The sequence below is a fragment of the Eretmochelys imbricata genome, chromosome 9 (genome assembly GCF_965152235.1).
Source record: "Eretmochelys imbricata isolate rEreImb1 chromosome 9, rEreImb1.hap1, whole genome shotgun sequence".
In the NCBI taxonomy this organism is placed as follows: Eukaryota; Metazoa; Chordata; order Testudines; family Cheloniidae; genus Eretmochelys; species Eretmochelys imbricata.
In genome coordinates this window covers 75,496,250-75,515,726 of record NC_135580.1, presented here as the reverse complement: position 1 = coordinate 75,515,726, position 19,477 = coordinate 75,496,250, and the positions used below count along the sequence as shown (strand labels likewise).

Here is a 19,477-nt window from a genome sequence, read left to right as displayed (position 1 = left end):
TGGACTGTGGTGCCTTTCCCTCTGGCATAGCAGGCTGGCATCTGCCCAGAGGGAGCTGCTAGAAACTGACAAGAAGCAAGACACCTTTCATCTGTTCTATGCTGCTGTGTGAGATACTGCTGCTCTCTGGAAAACATGGGGCATCTTTTTCCTCCCCGTCCTATTGCCCCTCTTTTCTCTCTGCTTCTTTCCCATCCTCCTCCTCTGCCACCTCCCCACTGAATAAACTTTGTGTGGATGCCTCCCATACCACCAGGTGATTGATTCTCTGCCATCAGAGCAGAGCACAGATTTCAGGGAGTATAGGAGACCTGAATCAGTGGTGCAGAGCTACACGCTGTTCTCACACTCTTGAATTTAAAGGGAGTAAGATATGATACACAGGCAAATGGCCAAAAAAGCCCTAGAATCGTACAGATAATGGAAATATGCAGGGCACGTACTCCCCTTTGGCTGAGGTCATTCACTGTGTCTCTTCTCTTCTCCTTCACATGAAGAATTTTGTAAAAATTTTGCATAGATTTCCCTTTTCTGAGTATTGATTTACTTTTATTGCATATTTATAAAATAGACGTAACTGTTCACACTCATGATGTAGTGTCAGAGTTTCAAAAGAGCTCTGCTCCCATTTAAGCACCAAAATAAATGGCCAGATTTTCAAAAAAGCTCAGCACATTGTGTGATGGCCTGTTTTTGAAAATCTGGCCATAAGTACCACAGTGGAAGGTCCTGAGTGCTGAGCTCTTGGAAATCTGGCCCTTAGTGTGAAGAAACTTGTAGTGGATCTAGTTGGCATTAAAATCTAATTAAATTTAATCTTCATTTTCATTAAGAAATAAGTAGGACAATAGCAAAAATTATTTTGAGAAAAGTAAGTCTCCTTTTGCGTTCCCTCCATTTTGTCAATCTGTTCCCTTTCCTTCTGAAGACCAGAAGGCGTGGGGTATTTTTTTAAAAACATTTCTTCTGAAAATTCTCATTACTAGGCAATTCTAGAGCTTAGTTGACATGTTTGTTACATTGTTTCTGTTATGACAAAGTTAACTAGCCACTTCTCACTGCATCATAGTATTAATTTAAATCTCAACAAGAACCTGTTTTATATTTCCATAGTGAAATTGCTTCATTCTTTTTTATACAAAGTCCCCCCCCATCTTACCTAGCAGTCATGCTTCAAAAAGTCTTGTCATCCTCGAGGCTTTAACAATGTTTTAATCATTTTTTTGTAGCCTAATGTGAATAATGAAAGGAAATATGAAAAATCTGATCTTTTACTTTTAATACACAGTTTGGATAGCAAACATGACCTATCATGGTCTGGAAAACCTAGCAGCTAATGGAGAGAACATGCATTCTTTGATTACACCTGCAACTCCTATTTGAATTCAGTGGAAGTTGAGGATACTTACCACTTTAGGGGAGTGGGCCCTTATCAGTGTATGGGAGGACCTTGTCCCAGAGAAGTAAATGGAAGATCTTCATTTGACTTAAAGGCTCAGAGCGACTTGCTTTTTTGGCTATGTATCACTGGAATTTTTTTATCATGTAATACAGATGTCCACTCATAACAAAAATATATACAGGTTGCTACGTTTGATAAAGTACTCATTAATCCTTATTTTATTATTTCAGGAAGCTGAAGCACTGGCGAAGCAGCAAGCATGAATTTCAACTGCCTTAAATGTTCTGTAAAGGGAACTTCCACAGCTTTTTATAAAATAGTAAAATTGTCTCTGCTTCAAGAAAAATAGATTTAATTTCTAACATTTTGATTGGTGCTTGCAGCATCCACGATATATGAATATAAATATGAACCTGGTGAACATGGGAACATTAGGGTAGAGAACATGGAAGACACTATTGCAAAGTTGGAAGCATAGGAAACTGAATCAATTAGAAGTGATTGATTTAAAGTCGTTTAAACTATGTCTGGGCAATTGTGTCCATTTTTGTAAGCTTAAAGAAAACCTATTTTAGTACTAATTATGCAGATAAACTTACACCTAGAGATCCAGCTATTTAAACATAGGGGAAAACAAGCAACAACATAAAACCTTATCAAATAACTCTAGTGCCTGAATTGCCTCAAATGTTATTGAACAATACAAAAATAAAGTAATTTCTCAATGTCTTTTTAAATAGTGGTTTAAAATGAAATTGTAAGTGTTGTGTAGCGTAGTAACCATAGTAATCGCTTATGGAAATTATGACATTTGTAGAATGAAGATTTGAAATTGTATTGTAACACATTGTACAGATCTAAAAAAAACCGTTGCCATGTATTTCTCATTTAAGTGACCAATGTGGGCCCTTTCCACAAAAAAGAGATTGAGCAGTGGATAACATTTCCATTGGCATGTTCACCACATAACTCTCTAACCATGACTTGATTATATGTTTGTGTGCTAGATTTAGTGCACTTCAGTGAAAAGTACACTAATTCCTAGGCAGTGTCACAAATAAGCCAAAATGGCCAGAAATGGCATTTCCTTACACATGTAATAGTTTACAAGTTCACATTGTTTATAGTTTAGGCGTTTGGTTGCACGTTCTAGTCGTTGCTAGTTGCATATAGTAGTTTTTCATATGAGGAACTAAAAGTAAATGTTTGAGTTGTAAGAAGTATTGTAATTGAGTGTGTGGTGGGGGTGGTTTCTTTCAAGTTTTAAAAGTTGATTTGTATTGCCATGGAATTAGTGAATCCTATTAAAGAACAGCATTCTGTATCAGTGAATTCACCAAGTGCAATATTAATCCATTACATGCCTTAGGTATACATCAGATATTTGGCAAAAGGGCATTCACATAGTTTGCATATTATGGCCATCCACTGGAAAATCATGAAGACCTATTTAAAAGCCTAACCATACATGCACCTGAAGTAGTAAGGAGTAGTTTTAAAATGTACATGTGTGATTTTAAAATATACCTTGCACAGTATAAGCCACTCTTACTTCCCGAATGCATCAACACCATAAAACAGTGATATGTAGCCTTTACTGTAGTTGGAGGGGCATTCTACAAGCACAGCACACACAGTTTATTTTCATCTGCTTTATAACAACATAGAAATAGGTGGTATAGATCAGCAAAAGACTTATAAAGGTTTTATGCCACTTGCAAACCGTAGCATATCCTGGCCATGCAGTTACTTATTTTGATGCAATAAAAGTTACGCAGTGCTTTAAAATGCTTCCTGAGATCTTTATAATTCTAAGATCCAAAATTAGTAACAGGATAGAAGTAAAGAGTTAATTATACTCTACAACAGAATAATTAAATATTTTCCTCTTGCCAGCATATTTCTTTTGGGCTCTGCATTTCCCCAGCTGGTAGAGGTGTCTTCATCAACACCTAAATAAGTAGCAGAGAAATGTTTTTCCTTGCATTGTTGTGAGAGCAGTCTGGCTCCCGCACAAGTCAATGGCAAAATTCCCATAGATTTCAGCATGAGCAGGACTGGGCCTGTAATGGTGTTTGGAACGTGTCTAGTTACATTTGCATTTAGTCCATGTTTTTCTAATTTTGAGCCTGGGAATAGACATTTTGTAGTTTCTGCTTACAGATGCGTGACCCATGTCCCTGTCTGTATGGAAGTAGGACAGTTAAATGTTGCCTAATCTTCAGGATGAACCCATATCATATTTTGTGCTTTCTCTCTAGCAGGCTTACTGTTAATTGCTGGGGTGGGGGAGTGGAGGAGACTATTGTTGGGTTTTTTATTTTTGTTGTTTTAAATCAAGTGTCTGCCTTCCATGATTCAGCATGACTTAGTCTTTCTATATAAGATCTCTGGTATTATTGGCAGTATCTCTTCTATGCCTAAACCTACTAGACGAGTTTGAGGAAATGAATAAGAATATTGAAAGGAGTTTTGTGAAGAAAATGAAATTTGACACACAGGTTGCTATACTCCTGCTGACTTGCTGTGTTTCCTGTGTAAACAAAATGTGGCATTACTTTTTGTGAATTGCATCTATTATTTGAGGAAGCTGTAACTGAAAATTATTGCCAAATTTTGTCAGCTCAGTGACACAAAACATTCTGAAACAAGGTCATCTCTATTTCTGATCTTTGAGAAAGTTGCCAAGTTTTAAGAAAGCAGTGTCGTTCCCCATTCCAGTCCCTCCTCTTTGCCAGATGGTAACTCTCAAACTGCATCTGCATTCCTGAGGGAAGCAGTGTGAAGATGGGGACTGGCTTATTTCTTCTGGTGTCTGGGGGACAAAGCATGAACACAAACTGAAAAATATCTAAGTGGTCTGTTCTTGTTTTGGCCTGTATGAAGAACTCAGATTAGTATTAATATAGATTTCATGCATGTTTAGGAGTGACGGAGGTGAAAATATACCTGTGTGGTGTTCTCAACACATTGGTTCTGTGGTTCACATTACTATGTTTTTAGGTCAATTGTGGATGTTGCATGTTAAGAAGAACTTGTTCATTTCTTCCTGCCTCTTTTTTTTCTATATAGAAGGTAAGGTGACGAGGCATCAAACTTTTTCTTTCTTACTAATTACTGATGTATCATTCCAATAAATTGGTTTTAGAATGTTTTCTCGTTATATTAGTTTGATTTTTGTTGGGTGTTTTTGGCTTGGTATTTTCAGTGTTGGAAAGGATCCTCTTTGTTTAGCTTGCAAAGCAAATCTGAGGATATTCAACCAAAAGAGCTGCTTTAAAATTTCAGTATCTGTAGCAGCCACAAAATTAATGTAGTGCACACATTCCCCTACCCATCCATTACTATTAATTCATGTTAATAGTTTTGTGCCCTGTTGCTGGAATTAAGATTATTAGTCTAATAGCTGTATCTACACCACTTAAATGATCTGTGTTAGAAAATGTGTGTCAAATACAGTTCCTACCCCACATCTACACTCCCTCCCCCAAACTGATGTTGAATCCAATTGATCTAGATCAGTGGTTCTCAACCAGGGGTACGTGTACCCCTCGAGGTACACAGAGATTTTCCAGGGGGTACATCAGCCCATCTAGATATTTGCTGGGTTTTACAACAGGCTATATAAAAATCCCTAGTGAAGTCAGTACAAACTAACATTTCATACAATGACTTGTTTATACTGCTCTATATACTGAAATGGAAGAACAATATTTATATTCCAATTGGTTTATTAATTATATGGTAAAAATGAGAGTCAGCAATGTTTCAGTAATATTGTGGTGTTACACTTTTTTGTATTTTTATGTCTAATTTTGTAAGCAAGTAGTTTTTAAGTGAGATGAAACTTGGGAGGGTACGCAAGACAAATCAGACTCCTGAAAGGGTACAGTAGCCTGGAAAGGTTGAGCGCCACTGATCTAGAGTGTATGGATAGGTCAACCAGCTTCAGCACCTTTTGTAGTAAAGCTTGTTAGACAACCTAGCCTGCTTTGCCACAGTGGATACTGAACTTGGTTGAACCTGTCTATAAGAGTGGGGATAAGTATGTTCTTACCGGTTGCAGGAGGGACAGTGGGTCACATGTTTGATGTTACATTAAACTAAAACATAGTTAATTTTTGTAATGTGGTGATTGCTGCAGTGATACTAAGTAGGTGGGACAGAAATCTAACATTCACCTTTATTGAGAGGTTCTGTATATCAGCTCTGTAAGATGATAAAAAAAGTATTTGTCTTAGGGCCCAACCCTGCTATCTTTGTGCACGTGAAAGTCCTGTTGAGTTCAATGGCAGTTTTGAGTTTGAATCTGACAAGATCAGGCTATATAGATGCAGCTTCAGAATGAAGTTCCCTGGTAAAAGAATCTTCCTTCAGCAGATCAGGAAACAACATATTAAGGGCCTGGTCCTGCAATCCTTACTTATGTGAGTAACCCTGACTCATAAAAGAGTGCTTATAGGAGTGAGGATTTCCAGGATTGGGTTCTAACTCACTGCAGTTCTAATATCTGATCTGGCTGGTAGATTCAGTAGCCAAATGATGGTCCTCAGAGGGTCTGTGTGCTTTGTGTGTTCAGTTCTTAAACCAGCTAGCAATCTTTCTACTGCATGCTGTAGAAGCACTAAACTGAATTCCCAACCATAAATTGTACTGTACATTGTCACCAGAATTCCAAACTATAGTCACGTGTTTTCAGTTTAACTATTATTTGTATGTGTGTGTTTAGGTTTTTAAAGAATGTTTTTGAATGAGGAAAAGGCATATTTACTTACCTATTTATAGGATGAACTTTTTTCTTGTTTCTAAATCAGAATTGGGAGCAGTTATTAAAGTTACTGTCATGTCTTTGAATAGTGTCTTAGTTCTGTTGTCTCTTCCACTCTCACTTGCCATTATTTGGTATTTTAATAAGTGGTCCATAATGTCATTTAGGAAAAGTGTCTTTTGTGGTCTCTCATCACAAGGAATCCCATTTGCATTTGCCTTATATGTTTCACTTGTATAACAGATTCATTTCATGTTTTGTTTACTGTTTTAAAAATAGTCTTAAAAGCAAAGAATATTGTTACTCAGAAATGCAAAGCTCTTCAATAAAAAATGAATTCCAAAAATCTGTAATAAAAACTGCATGTCTGCATTTAATGTTTACTTAACTTGCCGTTTCAGGGTACAGTGATGTGCACTGTAATAATAAATTTTTACTATACACAGTTTTCTTCATTTTTTAAAAATTTTCCATATATTTTGTTGTTGTTGAAACATTTCAGCGTCATGTACTCATTACTCAATTATTTGGAAATATACTGGGAACTGGAATGCCTCTGCAGTATGTATTGCTAATTTAATCCATGTTTAACTTGGATGTAGAGGAGTCCTTGCTAGCAATTTAGTAGGGGTTATGAATTTTGGCTTATGTTTTCACTGCAGAGTTAACTTGAGTTATCTACACTCAAGTTACTTCTCTCAAGTTAGTCTACTTTGAGTGAAAGTGGTCACTCTGCAAAATAACAGTTGAGCTGCTGTGTTCACACTGGCACTGCAGTTCCTCAGGTGTGGCACTAAGACTTCTGGGGGAATATTTCAGAGTCTTTGCACTGTGGTAGACTGAGCTGGTCTATGAATACTTTTCCAGTGAAGTGTGGGAGAACTTGTCTGTCATTTCTGGGTACACTTGGGGAACAGTGGGAAAGCATTGGAGGACTAGTAGTACTCCAGAGGAAGCAGCCTGAATCCACACTACACAGTGGCTATGTTAGCAGCTGAGCAGTACTAACTCGAGCTTTAGATTACAATCCTCTTTATAACAGAAGACCGTTATCAGATTCCCACCTCACTCTTCTTTTCTCAAGACTTAACATGCCCAGTTTTTTTAACTTTCCTAATAGGACAGGATTTCTAAACCTTTTATCATTTTTGTTGCTTTGCTCTGGTCTCTAATTTGTCCACATCTTTCCTAAAGTGGGGTGCCCAGAATTGGACACAGTACCCCCAATGAAGCCTCACCCATGCCAATTTGACAATTAAATTACCTCCTGTCTTACTTACAGCACTCCTGTTAATACACTTCATGTGAGCCTTTTTTGCATCCGCATCACATTGACTCAATTGGTGATCCATTATAACTCCCAGATCCTTTTCAGCAGTATTATCACCTAGTCCATTATTCTCAATTTTGTAGTTATGCATTTGATTTTTCCTTCCTAAGTGAAGCACTGTGCACTTGTCTTTATTGATTTCCATCTTGATTTCAGATCAATTCTCCAATTTGTCAAGGACATTTTGAATTAGTTTTCTTGTCCAAAGTGCTTGCAACCCTTCCCTGCTTGGTGTCATCCCCAAATTTTATAAGCATACTCTCCATTCTTCTATCCAAGACATTTATGAAAATATTGAACTGTACTGGACCTAGGACTGACCCACATGGGGCCACAGTAGATATGTCCTCTCAGTTTGACAACCACTGATAACTACTCCTTTGAGTATGATCTTTCAACCAGCTTTGCACCCACCTTATAGTAATTTAATCTAGACCACATTTCCCTAGTTTTTTTTGAGAATGTCATGTGGGATTGTGTCAAAAGCCTTATTAAAATCAGGATATATCCCATCTACTGCTTCCCCTCCCACCCCCATCCAGTGGGCTAATAACTCTGACAAAGAAAGAAGTTAGGTTTGGTTTGGCATGACTTGTTTGTTAGGTTTTCCTTAAAATTCATCATGCTGTTCCCTAACTTAAGGGATCTGCAAAGAGAGGGAAAAGTAGGTTTCACTGACAAGATCAGGCTATACAGATGCAGCTTCAGAATGAAGTTGGTTTTGGCTATAGATAGACATGAGAGAGAGAGAGAGAAAACTGGAAAGTTTTTATATATATAATATTTTTGTTTCAACATTATTACCCTGACACTGTGGATGAATGGACAACTATTAGGTTTGACAAAAATACTAAGGAAATTAAATCTGATTAATTGAGAGGGGAAGTGATTTTTATTCCTATAATTTAAGCCCTTTTAACACTTGTTTAACTAAGACACTTAATGGAAAGGCTCTTTGTAAGGATTCAACACTGTGCCTGTTAAACTCTTAGGGCTAGTCTACACTGGCAATGCTAAAGCGCTGCCATGGCAGAGCTTTCACGTGCGTTGTGTGGTCATGGCGCACCCTTGTGTGGTCCACGAGGGCTGTAGCTGGTGCATGGTCTACACTGGCGCTTTACAGTGCCGAAACTTGCTGCGCTCAGGGGGGCGTTTTTTTCACACCCCTAGCAAAAAAGTTGCAGTACTGTAAATTGCCAGTGTAGACAAGCCCTCAGTTCCGCTACCGCTGGCTCTGCACTGTGGCTGCATGCCCACATTCCTTTCAAGTCATAGGTTTGGTTCTGCTATGATCCACAAAACTGGCAAACCCAGCAGGCACTTAAACTCACTGGACTGCAAAGTCATTCTCTCTCTCTCTCTGTGGCCCAATGACTGTTCCACTGTGGATAAATACTTAAATAGTCACTGAACCAGAGAGCAAGTGTGGTAGGAGAGAATGACTTTGTGGTCTAGTGGTTAGGGCACATACATGGGAGGTAAGAGGCCCTAGCTCCATACCCCTGCCCCAATCACTCATCTATCCACAATGGAACAGTTTCAATTAGTGAGACTGTTTTCCAAGAAAGGGAATATACAGAATATGAAAGTAATTCATGTGTCGTAAGAGTAGGATGCAGTACTGTCCCATGGTGGAAGAAAGATGATATGAGGTAGTACTACCAACAGAAAATAATCACAGTTAAACCAAAAATGATTATTAATTACTATACTCATTGCCTTTTATTGAAGGTCCCACATAAATAAAACTGCTCAATGAATATAACAATATAATATTTCTAGATATACTGTATTAGAGAAAAATCACCTCATGCCAAAGATGATACAAAAATATGTATGAATTACTTTGTTTAATAAAAGACCGCTGAGAAACATGGAAAACAGTAAGTTGGCTTTCAGAACAGAAGAGGGTTAGAAGGCCTTTAGGACATCTATCTTCTAGTTTGGTTGAAAAACTGCTTTTGAATGGTACAGTGTGTAGTCTATCAAAGAAGACCTGAATCTGCTATACTGTAATATTAAAACACAAAAATACGTAAGATTTATTTACCCTGAATAATAAATAAAACAATTAAGAAATAAATATATTTAGTATATTTGGTTCCTGAAGAATTGTTGGAGTTCAGATCTGGATACACCCTTTAGACAGTAATTTCCTCTCTTGCAGGCTTGTCTATTGATACCATCTTCAGAAACTTCCAAACTTCTTCATTTTCAGTTGCTTCATATAACATCTCGAAGTCCTAAAAGAAATGCAAATCCATGTGCTAATGGTATTAAATCCCAATTCTGTTTTTGTAAAACCCGATATGTCTGTGTGCTTTCTCAGCAGTAACACCTGCGTACACTAACCTCTGGCAAGATTGTTTTTGTCTTGCACAAACATCATTCCAACATATTCCAATTCATAACTCTGATGATATGAAGATTTCAGAAAGTGTGACCATCTGCATTTATTGCACACACAACTACCTAATGTCAAATCCATGGTCAGTAAATGCTGGCCATCTCCTTACTCCCAACAAATTACAAGATAACTTGAACTAAATGGAACTTTTGGACTGATTACTAACAGTGCCATATCCATGTTAAAAGCCTACCGCATAAAAAACATATTACAATTTGTTTTGTATAGCATCTTTCGTATAGCATCTTTCATACAGCAGTATGAAGTCTTTCCTCTGTTACAGTTGTGTAACTCCCAATGAACAGTTGAAGTTTCACCCACCTAAATAAGGGTAAAACTCAGCCTCTGTGGCTAAATTTTGTCTCTGTACAAGAAGGAAAAAGCATGCAGACAGCCACTAAGGCCTTGTCTACACTGGAATTTAGTCATTGCTATAGATTCACTGATACCAACCTCTAGTGAGATTTGCACTGCGGAAACTTACCCTGTCTTGAAACTGGGTAAAATGTATCTGCAGAAATCATCTACACTAGTGGTTTGCATCAGTGCAGCTACACTGGTGCCTAATCGCACTGTAGACCAGACTCAAAGCTAGCACAAGCAACCTTGTATGTGATGTAATTAGCCAGAAAAAAGCCCAATTAATATTCTGAGGCATGCACCATGGTTTAAGGGATTTGGTTTGCTGAAAAATGACATGGCTAGCAACTCCAGCAGAACTCCTTGTGAACAAGATGCTCTCAGTAGTATCTGTGATGCCCTTCGCTGTGCAGGCTGGAGGAGGTAGTTTCCAGTCCCTAAAATGCATGGTTAAAATGTTTTGTCTTTTTTAAAATACTGTTATTGTGTTTATCTGATAGCTGAAGTGAATTAGCATGCAAAATTCATTCAAGGCATGCAAAATTCTCTACAGACATACTTATTGTATACCTTATTGTTTAAAAACAAAATCTAGATTTTTTTTCTTACTCCACAGTAGTCATCACCATTGAATATCTGAGGAGGTATTGCATTAGGATTGCCAGCCTTCGCCCTCATCTCTTGAAGCAGTTGTTCACTGAGGGATACATCTATTAACTCATACTTTGTTTTGTTAATGTCCAAAATGCGAGTAACTTCTGCCTGTTTCTGCTTCACCTAAATAAAAAAGACAAATGTTAAAAACAGGCTTTTATTCCTGTTAACAGCCCCACTTGTTTTAATTTTTTTTAAAATAATTCCCTCACACTGAAATATCATTCTACCTAAATAGCTAATCAAAAACAAGTTAGGAAAGCTCATGTGCAGTATATATTGCTCAGATTTTCCCTTTTAAGTTGTTTTGTTCAGACTGGAACTTGGCACACATACTCTCAGCCTGTGAAAGATTTGTTTCCAAATATTTTTAACAAAATTAGTTGAATATTTTCAGGTTTCAAGGATCATTTAAGAACCTTATGGGGGTCAGAGATCCCATCTCTTCATGGTGGGTGGGTGGTGGGGGTGCAGCCTTTGTAGGTGGGAGGACCCTATTTCACTGCTCACCATGTGGGGGTGCGGGAAAGTCATGTTCAAGGTGGGTGGGAGGTTAGGGTGGTGCTGCCCTATGTGGGTACTGGAGTCATGCTTGATGCTAGCAATGACTACGAAGTTGGGAGGGCCCCTCTTGGTTCTGGTGTGTGGATGGCGAAGTCCCTCTTGGTGCTGCTAGGTGGGTGGAGGTGCAGCTTCCCATGTGTGGAACTGGGGCCTTTCTTGGTGGTGGAGGTGCAGCCCACTGTGGGTGGAACTCAGGTCCCCCAAGAGGCTCTTGGTACTGGGGGTGCAGTCCCGTAGGGGAGGTGCTGGGCCCCAGGGTGTTGGCGCTGGGGGGGAGGGGCGCTGGGCCCTGTGTGCAGACCTGTGCGGGCGGCGCTGGGCCTCGGGTGCTGGTGGGAGGGGGGGGTGCACCCCTGAGGGGCTGCCGGCGGGGGGGGGGGTGCAGCCCTGAGGGGGAGGCACTGGGCCCCTAGGTGCTGGCGAAAGAGCGGGGGGGAGGTTGCCCCGCTCACCTGCCTGGATCCGGTGACGCTCGTGTAATAGACCCTAATGGTGCCCATGGTGAGCGGGCCAAGCCACTCCGTCCCCGCCCGGCCCCTCCTCCCTCACAGGCCGCGCGCCACACGCGGTTGCTAAGGCAACGAACGGCTGCCGGCGTGGAAGGGCCAGGCTCGTTTCTTGCTTCTGATTGGCCGATCCGGGCTGTCAGTGAAAGTCAGCCCTGCCCCTCAGCTCCTGGCCTGCTGCTCAGGTCTGCGGGCTGGTGGTCGGATTGCGGTGCGCGCGCGCCGGGGAGCCTCAGGTTTGCCGAGCCTGGCTGGGGCCGAAGGGGGGAGCAGCTGCTACTGTACCGCCCGCCCGCGCCGCGTCTCCCGCAAGGCCAAAGCGGGCGGCTACTCACCCCCTCCTCCTTGCAGCGCCCTGGTTTGGGAGGCCCAACCCCGAGCAGGCGGCCTCCCGCCCTGCCCGGTGTCTTCTGGGCTCCCCGCCAGCTGCCTTCCCTGTCCGACCCAGCCACGCCTCCATGGCTGTGGGGCTCCTGCCCCTGTGACTTGGGAGTGCCAAGGAAGGCGAGGGCTGCCCCCATTTCCAGCCCTGTCATTTGTGGGACCCCCTGCCCCACCAGCAGGTGTGGCGCCTCCTCCCCCAAGACCTGCTATGCACACCAGGGCCCCAGGGAAGAGCTGAATCCCCTCAGCCCCCCTACTGCTCATGTCCCCATTCCCAAGCAAGAAGAGGGCAGCCCCAGATGTGACCCTACAATACACAGGGCTACTAAGCCGGAATGGGGCTCCTCTTGGGGCTCAGATGTCAGCAGCCCCTGCCTTGGCCCACATTTCACAGATTCAGCATTGAGCCTGAAGATCTGTGACATCCCACAGACTCTCAGCATCCCAGCAAAGCCAGCCTGGTGATTTGTGAGGCCCTGTTGCCGGCACCCAGTGCCAGAGGCGAACAACAGCAAGGTTCGTTGCCCGGTGTGTGTCACCCAATGATCACAACGGGGTGGAGAAGCAGAAAAGTTTATTTGCAGCTGCAAACAAGGTACAGGGAGAATAGAATCTCAAATCCTGCACACAGAGCAGGAAGTTACACAGGCTTTTATACATCCTTTCTTCAGCATACTTATCCAATAGCAAGCTGCCCTAAGTATCCATATAGCCAGCCAATACAGTTACCAGCTAGTTCCCTTGTTCTCAGTACCATCTGTTAAACCATACATAAAGCTGCTTTATTCAGCATTGTTCTTCCGTATCTGCCTGTTTGGCCTTGTTTAGTTTCAGGCAGTGTGACTCTGCAACATATTGTTGCAGATCCTCAGCATAACTGCTGCGAGTGCCTCCAGGCGGGGGGGGAGGGGGGGCAAGGACACTTGGGCCTAGTGCGAGGGGGCTTCATCGACACTCGTGGTCTTCCATCCCCTCGAATTACCTAGTGGTCATGCCCAGTGTCCCCAACAGCCCTATTTGTGTATCTTTGTTTTTTTTAAAGACATATGGGAATGTCAGGCCAGCAAAAGAGGTTAGGTGATAAAGAGATCTGGGTTCCTTTCCCAGCTGTGTGCTGTGGACTTCAGAGCAAAATATCTGCTGATGAAATGTCAGTGGCTGCAATTGCTTCATGTCTGACTTTGGGCAATTTGTGAGACTTTTTCCCCATCTCTGAAATGGAGTAACAGTGCCTGCCTCACAAGGAGTATGGCGAAGCTTAATTTGTTAATGTGCTTTGAGATCCCAAATGGAAAAAGGCTATTAGAATTCCAAATGTTACTGCTGTATAAATCCAAATTTATTTGTGCCTGCTATATCTTTGATTTGCCACAACTTGTAAAAAGGGAAGAGACAAGTGGGTTTTGAAGAAGTATGAGAGTAAGCACTAAAGAAATTTGTCATTTTTGTCTATGAAAAATGCAACTAGGCCCCAAAGGTAATGAACAATGGTAGGAGCTGAAACAATACAGTCAGTAGGTGGTGCGAGAGAGACATGATGCTGTAGCACAACTAAAAATCTCACAAGGAACATGTAGTTATGTTTACACTAGGGGAGCAGGAGGGGGCATCTGCATAGATTTATTTTGTGAAAGTGACACACCATTCTTCCCCCAACACCTCCTGGACCCAAGACTATGCAGGGAAACTCCCTTTTGGGGGCCCATAATAAACACAAAGATTCTGAGTGTTGCAGCCTGACAAAGAAAGATGGAAGGCTTCTTGCACCTTTCTGCCATTCATGCAGGGGCATATCAAGCCACAAGCCTGGTATGATTTAGGGCTCAATCCTGTTTCAGTGGGGGAGGGATCCTGCTTTTAGTGATTTTTATGGAAATATGTGTGTTTGTTAATAACGTATATACTTTCACAATAAACAGATAAACAGAAGAGGCCTCACTGAGAAATTGGAACACATGGGAGGTGAGCTGGCAGTTGCTTCAGGAACTGAGAGGTATTAGAGGAGTTGAAAGAGATTAGGGTTGCAAAAAATGCAATGTTGGTGCAGTGGGTGAAAGAGGCAGATAGACCTACACCAGGTAAGTTTGAAAAATCAATCAGTGTAATCAATTTCTATTTCAGATTTGTGTATAAAAGGTATAGTCTTAGCTGAAATATGGGATATATTGTGATTTTTTGGAAAAGATTATGTTAAATCTCACCCTGAGCTGCTACTAATTATAATTTATTTTTAATGAAGCACCATAGGTGTGCATGGCACTTTACAAGTAAATAAAAATGAGAGGTCTCTGCCTCATGTAGCTTACAATCTGAAAAAGTCATAATACTGCAGGAGATGACAATAAACAATGGCTGAAGACAGAGATATGGGAGAATGAGTCGCAACAGAGGAAGATCATAAGATATGCCTGTTTTTACCTGTTCATCATTTTAGCATGGGACCAGAAGGAAGGCTTCATTCTGTTTGCATTTTTCTTACCTGAGTTTCTATAGTCAGATATCTTCATATATCTCTTTCCTTATAAATTCTGTTCAATGTTTTAGACTTGTCATTCAAAGACCTGCACTAACACATTTATGTGACTTGGTCACTGTTTACACTTCCACTTGTAACCTGCATTCACCTTCTCAGCTATCTTTGATGTCTCCTTTACCACATTTTGTTAGTTTAAATATTGGGTCTTTGGTCGAGGCTGACACATTACGGTGGAAATACCTTCTTCCTCCCTCTGTGTGCTGCTGACTCCTTGGCACACTTTAATACAACGTTTAATTGTTGTTATCCTCCAAATTATTATTTTACCAAATCTGGTTGTCTGTGTGTTATCCCTGTATTGCATGGCTCTAATTCATAAACAGTACTGCAATTAACACTAATTTAGTAGCCTCAGTAGAGGAGCCCTGGAGTGAGTTGTATGGAGTTTGAACTACCCCGTCTGCTCTCAAAGTTGATTCCTCCAGGTCAGGGTTGAGACGTGTTAATGAAGATGGAGAAATGATTATTTGTTATCAGCACTGAATCTGTTGTGTAGAAAGAGAATTTCACTCATGATGATATAGTGGAAATAGTTACTTCAAATAACCTTTAAATATTAATTATTTTTATGAGTTCAGTTGGACTCAGCTCTGTATTAAATGTGTTTCTTACATTCACTTAGAACACAGTATGGATGTATAAGGATGTATAAAGTATGCATTTCTGATAGTTGGGGCAAAGCAGTGGAGGATCTACACAGAGTGCCTTCAAATCCTTGTTCAAGCAGTGCACATGACATAGGTAGTGAAACTCTTCAGAGGAATTTAGAAAGAGGAAATGGACAAGTCACTGACAAGGGAACATGGTTGATTTGGGTCATGCAAATGCAGATTCACATAGCCAAAACTGGACCGTGTCTGTTTCTCACCCTATATCCAGCAGTAGCTGATAGTGGACAGATACAAGGATGCTGGGATTCTGGAACATATGTTGGAGCTGAGAATTCTTTACCTTAGCCGTGCTGCTTTGAAGATCATTTCTTCCCAAAGCACTTTTTCAGGATAAGGGCCTATGAGATATTGTAGTTGCCATATAGTTTACATGCACTGATTTTTGGAGCCTGGATTAATTTGGATTTGAATATTTGTAATGCATAATCCCATCTGTGTTAAAAATCCACAGCATAGTCCAGTTTCTCACATAACCAACTTCACTTTGCACAAGAGGAGAGCTGGAATGCATTTGGTTTAGCTGTCTCTAGTTTCATTCAAATAAATGTTTGCATACAAGCGCATTATTATTTTGTATCACCTCAAAGTGTGCTAGTTGCTTTATCAAATACACAAAAAGACAAGGTCCTTTTGTAGAAGAGTTTACATAAAGGATGGTGTCTTTGCTGAAGAGGGGACAGCAGTCATTCTAACAAGATTAGATTGGAAAAACAAGGAAGGCAAAAGTTATATAGGACCTTGCTTCTAGTTTATTTTAATTCATAGTTAGGATACATTGTCTGTAATACTTCACTACTGAGGAATCAATAAATTGGTTGTGGTTATTGAAATGTAAAAAGAGGGTACCACATTCAGGATGTCTAATATATTACACATTTGTGTGTTTCATTTGTACATTTTCCCTCCATCAGCATATGGTTAAGAGCTTTATTCTAGTACTTGCAAGACAATTAAATTCTTATTATCCACCAAAGAGAAGGAAACTTGATAAGGGAACCAACCAAAAACTCTTTCAGTGCCTGTGTATCTATTAACTAGTGCTTGAGAGCATTGTACAATGTTAACAAACTGCTTTCCCACTTGGAAATCCACATGACTTGTCAGTCATATCAGTTGGTCACTGATTGATTTGAAAACCAAAACTACATTTGTCTTCTGCCATTCATGAGCTTGTTTGTTCTATGACTTGGGACTAGTGGCACTTTATATTTTGTTCCGTACTATTTCATTGGAAGGTTTAGGTTTTGTTAGTTTTTTTGCCTGATTAAACAGATCTCACAATATAATCTTAGTTCTGCAACTAAAGAAAGTACCACTGTGTTCTTGTAAAACAGTACTTTAATTTAAAGAAAAAGGGAAGTAACTAAGTTAGTGAAGGATAGACATTTCCCAATTTGCGGTCTCATTTTCCTGTATCTGGAGACTCCCTGTGATGTATGTCAATGGAAAAAACTGAGGAGCTGAGCCACCCATGAGTTTTACATTTTAGTTTTGGAGAGTTTGCTATCCTGATTATGCCAAATGAATCTTTGTGTGTACTTTAACATACTACAGTCCATTCAGTGATAGGGCACTTGTCTGAAACTGAATTAGCTTCATATGTCAAGTAATCCAGTTACAAATGAAAATGCTATAGGAAGAATAAGCCTTCTATTTTCCACAATAGGAACCTCATTTCCAAGAAAATTTGAAGTTATCAATTTAACTTGGCTATTCAGTTTCATACAGCAAATTATAATCTCTGCCCCTGCTGAATGAAACCTAATGGAGAATTGTAAATTAATTCCTAGATTTTATGTTTTCATTTTATCCACTGAAAAAATTAACTGCGTAAGCAATATAAAATGGTAGAAAACAATACTGATTGCCTTGTCTATGTATAATATATTACAACATAATCCTGTAGGCTTCTGAGGGGCAGATATCTCACTGAGGTATCTGGGAGTTTTTACTGTGGGCCAGATTCTGATTACAGTACTAAAATGGAATGCGAGTAAAGTTCTCAACGAATAGTCCCATTGGGAGACAAACACTTGCAAGATCTCTATCAAGCATTTTACAACTACAGTACCCACCTGCTGAAGTGAAGGAACAAATTGACAGAGCCAGGGGAGTACCCAGAAGTCACCTACTACAGGACAGGCCCAACAAAGATAATAACAGAAAGCTACTAGCCATCACCTTCAGCCCCCAACTAAAACGTCTCCAATGCATCATCAAGGATCTACAACCTATCCTGAAGGACGACCCATCACTCACAAATCTTGGGAGACAGGCCAGCCCTTGCCTACAGACATGGTTGCAGTAAAAAAATCAGATATTTAGATGTCTAAATGCTATAATATGTCACTGCAATTCATCGGGAGTGCAGAATTAGTCTGCAAATTTGGAGGCTAGTTTTGAAATTCAGCCTCTAATTTGAGCTGCCTTTGCTAACCCATGAAGCTCACAATTACTGCTTCCCTCCTGGCTTGGAGGAAAGAGAAATGAGAAAGTGAGAGTTAGTTTTCATTTAAAAACAAAATAAGTTTCTAGCCTTTTTCCTGACAAAGAAAACGTAAGAAAACCAATATGAGTTTTGAAAGCTTGTCACTGATTTTTTTCCAAGATTGTATGTTATCCACAGTGCCTTGGCTTCCAGTCAGCCGTGGTTGGCCTTTAGGGTCTGGAGAAGTGTAACCATGGGTTGTTTCGTTATTGCGACGATCCCAAATCATGTCACAGCTGAGGTAGTCAGTGGTCCCAGTTTACAGTTGCTAGGACTAGGACACTGCAAACTGCCAGCTGTATGCACTCTGGCTACAAGGAGGGACATAGGAGCGTGATCTACTGGCTCTGTTTTGATCATTACATTTTAAAAAACAATCTTTATATTTTTACCCTCACTTATGCATGTTCTGTACCTGCAAATGAAAAAACTTGTACCTACAAACATTTGCCTCTGCAAATCAGAGAGACATCTAATTTAATAACTAAATTCAGATTTTTGTAGATGGAAATGAACAATAGAAGCCTTGATTGCGTCCTTGCATTTTGAAATGTACTACGAGCATAGCCAAAGGTATCCAATGGAAATCTACTAGATACACTAATCTTTTAGTAATCTTAGTTATTTTAGGTTTCAGAGTAGCAGCCGTGTTAGTCTGTATTCGCAAAAAGGAAAGGAGTACTTGTGGCACCTTAGAGACTAACAAATTTATTTGAGCATAAGCTTTCGTGAGCTACAGTTCAAGAGACTGCTGAATTGGAATTAATTTGCAGACTGGATACAATTAACTTAGACTTGAATAAAGACTGGGAGTGGATGGGTCATTACACAAAGTAAAACTATTTCCCCATGTTTATTTCCCCACCCCCCACTGTTCCTCAGACATTCTTGTCAACTGCTGGAAATGGCCCACCTTGATTATCACTACAAAAGGTCCCACCCCGACCCCCCACCCCACTCTCCTGCTGGTAATAGCACACCTTAAGTGATCACTCTGGTTACAGTGTCTATGGTAACACCCATTGTTTCATGTTCTGTATGTATATAAATCTCCCCACTGTATTTTCCACTGAATGCATCCGATGAAGTGAGCTGTAGCTCACGAAAGCTTATGCTCAAATACATTTGTTAGTCTCTAAGGTGCCACAAGTACTCCTTTTCTTTTAGTTATTTTAGTTGACATATTGCAAAATTAAAAAGCAGTCATGCTGGTTGTGAACATTACACCAGAATCAGTCCCATCCAGACACATTTTTTACATCCTCTTTTGGATTTGGTGTCACTACTTGTTTACAGACCACACAGTTTTCCACTGGTGACAGCACTTCTGTTTTAAAAGTTGTGCAAAAAGAGGAACAAAATTGTGTGTGCTCCAGTTATTGCTTACACTGTCTGCAGTGAATAAAG

General features: G+C 40.3%; 2 protein-coding genes across 3 annotated transcripts in view; one reads left to right on the top strand and one right to left on the bottom strand.

Annotated features, from left to right (window-relative positions):
- Positions 1-6,613, top strand: part of SH3BGRL (SH3 domain binding glutamate rich protein like) — a 57,585-nt gene extending 50,972 nt beyond the window's left edge. Inside the window, exon 4 of the mRNA XM_077825560.1 lies at positions 1,633-6,613. Within this exon, the coding sequence (XP_077681686.1) occupies positions 1,633-1,665 (33 nt within the window). The 3' untranslated portion in view covers positions 1,666-6,613. The remainder of the gene's footprint in view (positions 1-1,632) is intronic.
- A 2,611-nt stretch (positions 6,614-9,224) lies between these two features.
- LOC144270139 (SH3 domain-binding glutamic acid-rich-like protein 3) lies at positions 9,225-12,409 on the bottom strand. 2 transcript variants are annotated; one of them, XR_013347112.1, is made up of 3 exons: positions 12,327-12,409; positions 10,838-11,044; positions 9,225-9,743 (listed from the first exon to the last, which is right to left on the bottom strand). XR_013347112.1 is itself a non-coding variant. In XM_077826394.1 (3 exons), the coding sequence occupies exons 1-3, from the start codon at positions 11,983-11,985 to the stop codon at positions 9,642-9,644; spliced, it is 318 nt and encodes a 105-aa protein (XP_077682520.1). In that variant the 5' UTR covers positions 11,986-12,015; the 3' UTR covers positions 9,225-9,641. The 2 variants fall into 2 exon arrangements, 1 of the variants encoding a protein (XP_077682520.1); XM_077826394.1 differs by lacking the exon at positions 12,327-12,409 and adding an exon at positions 11,938-12,015 and having other exon boundaries at positions 10,877-11,044.
- Between the last annotated feature and the right edge of the window lie 7,068 nt (positions 12,410-19,477).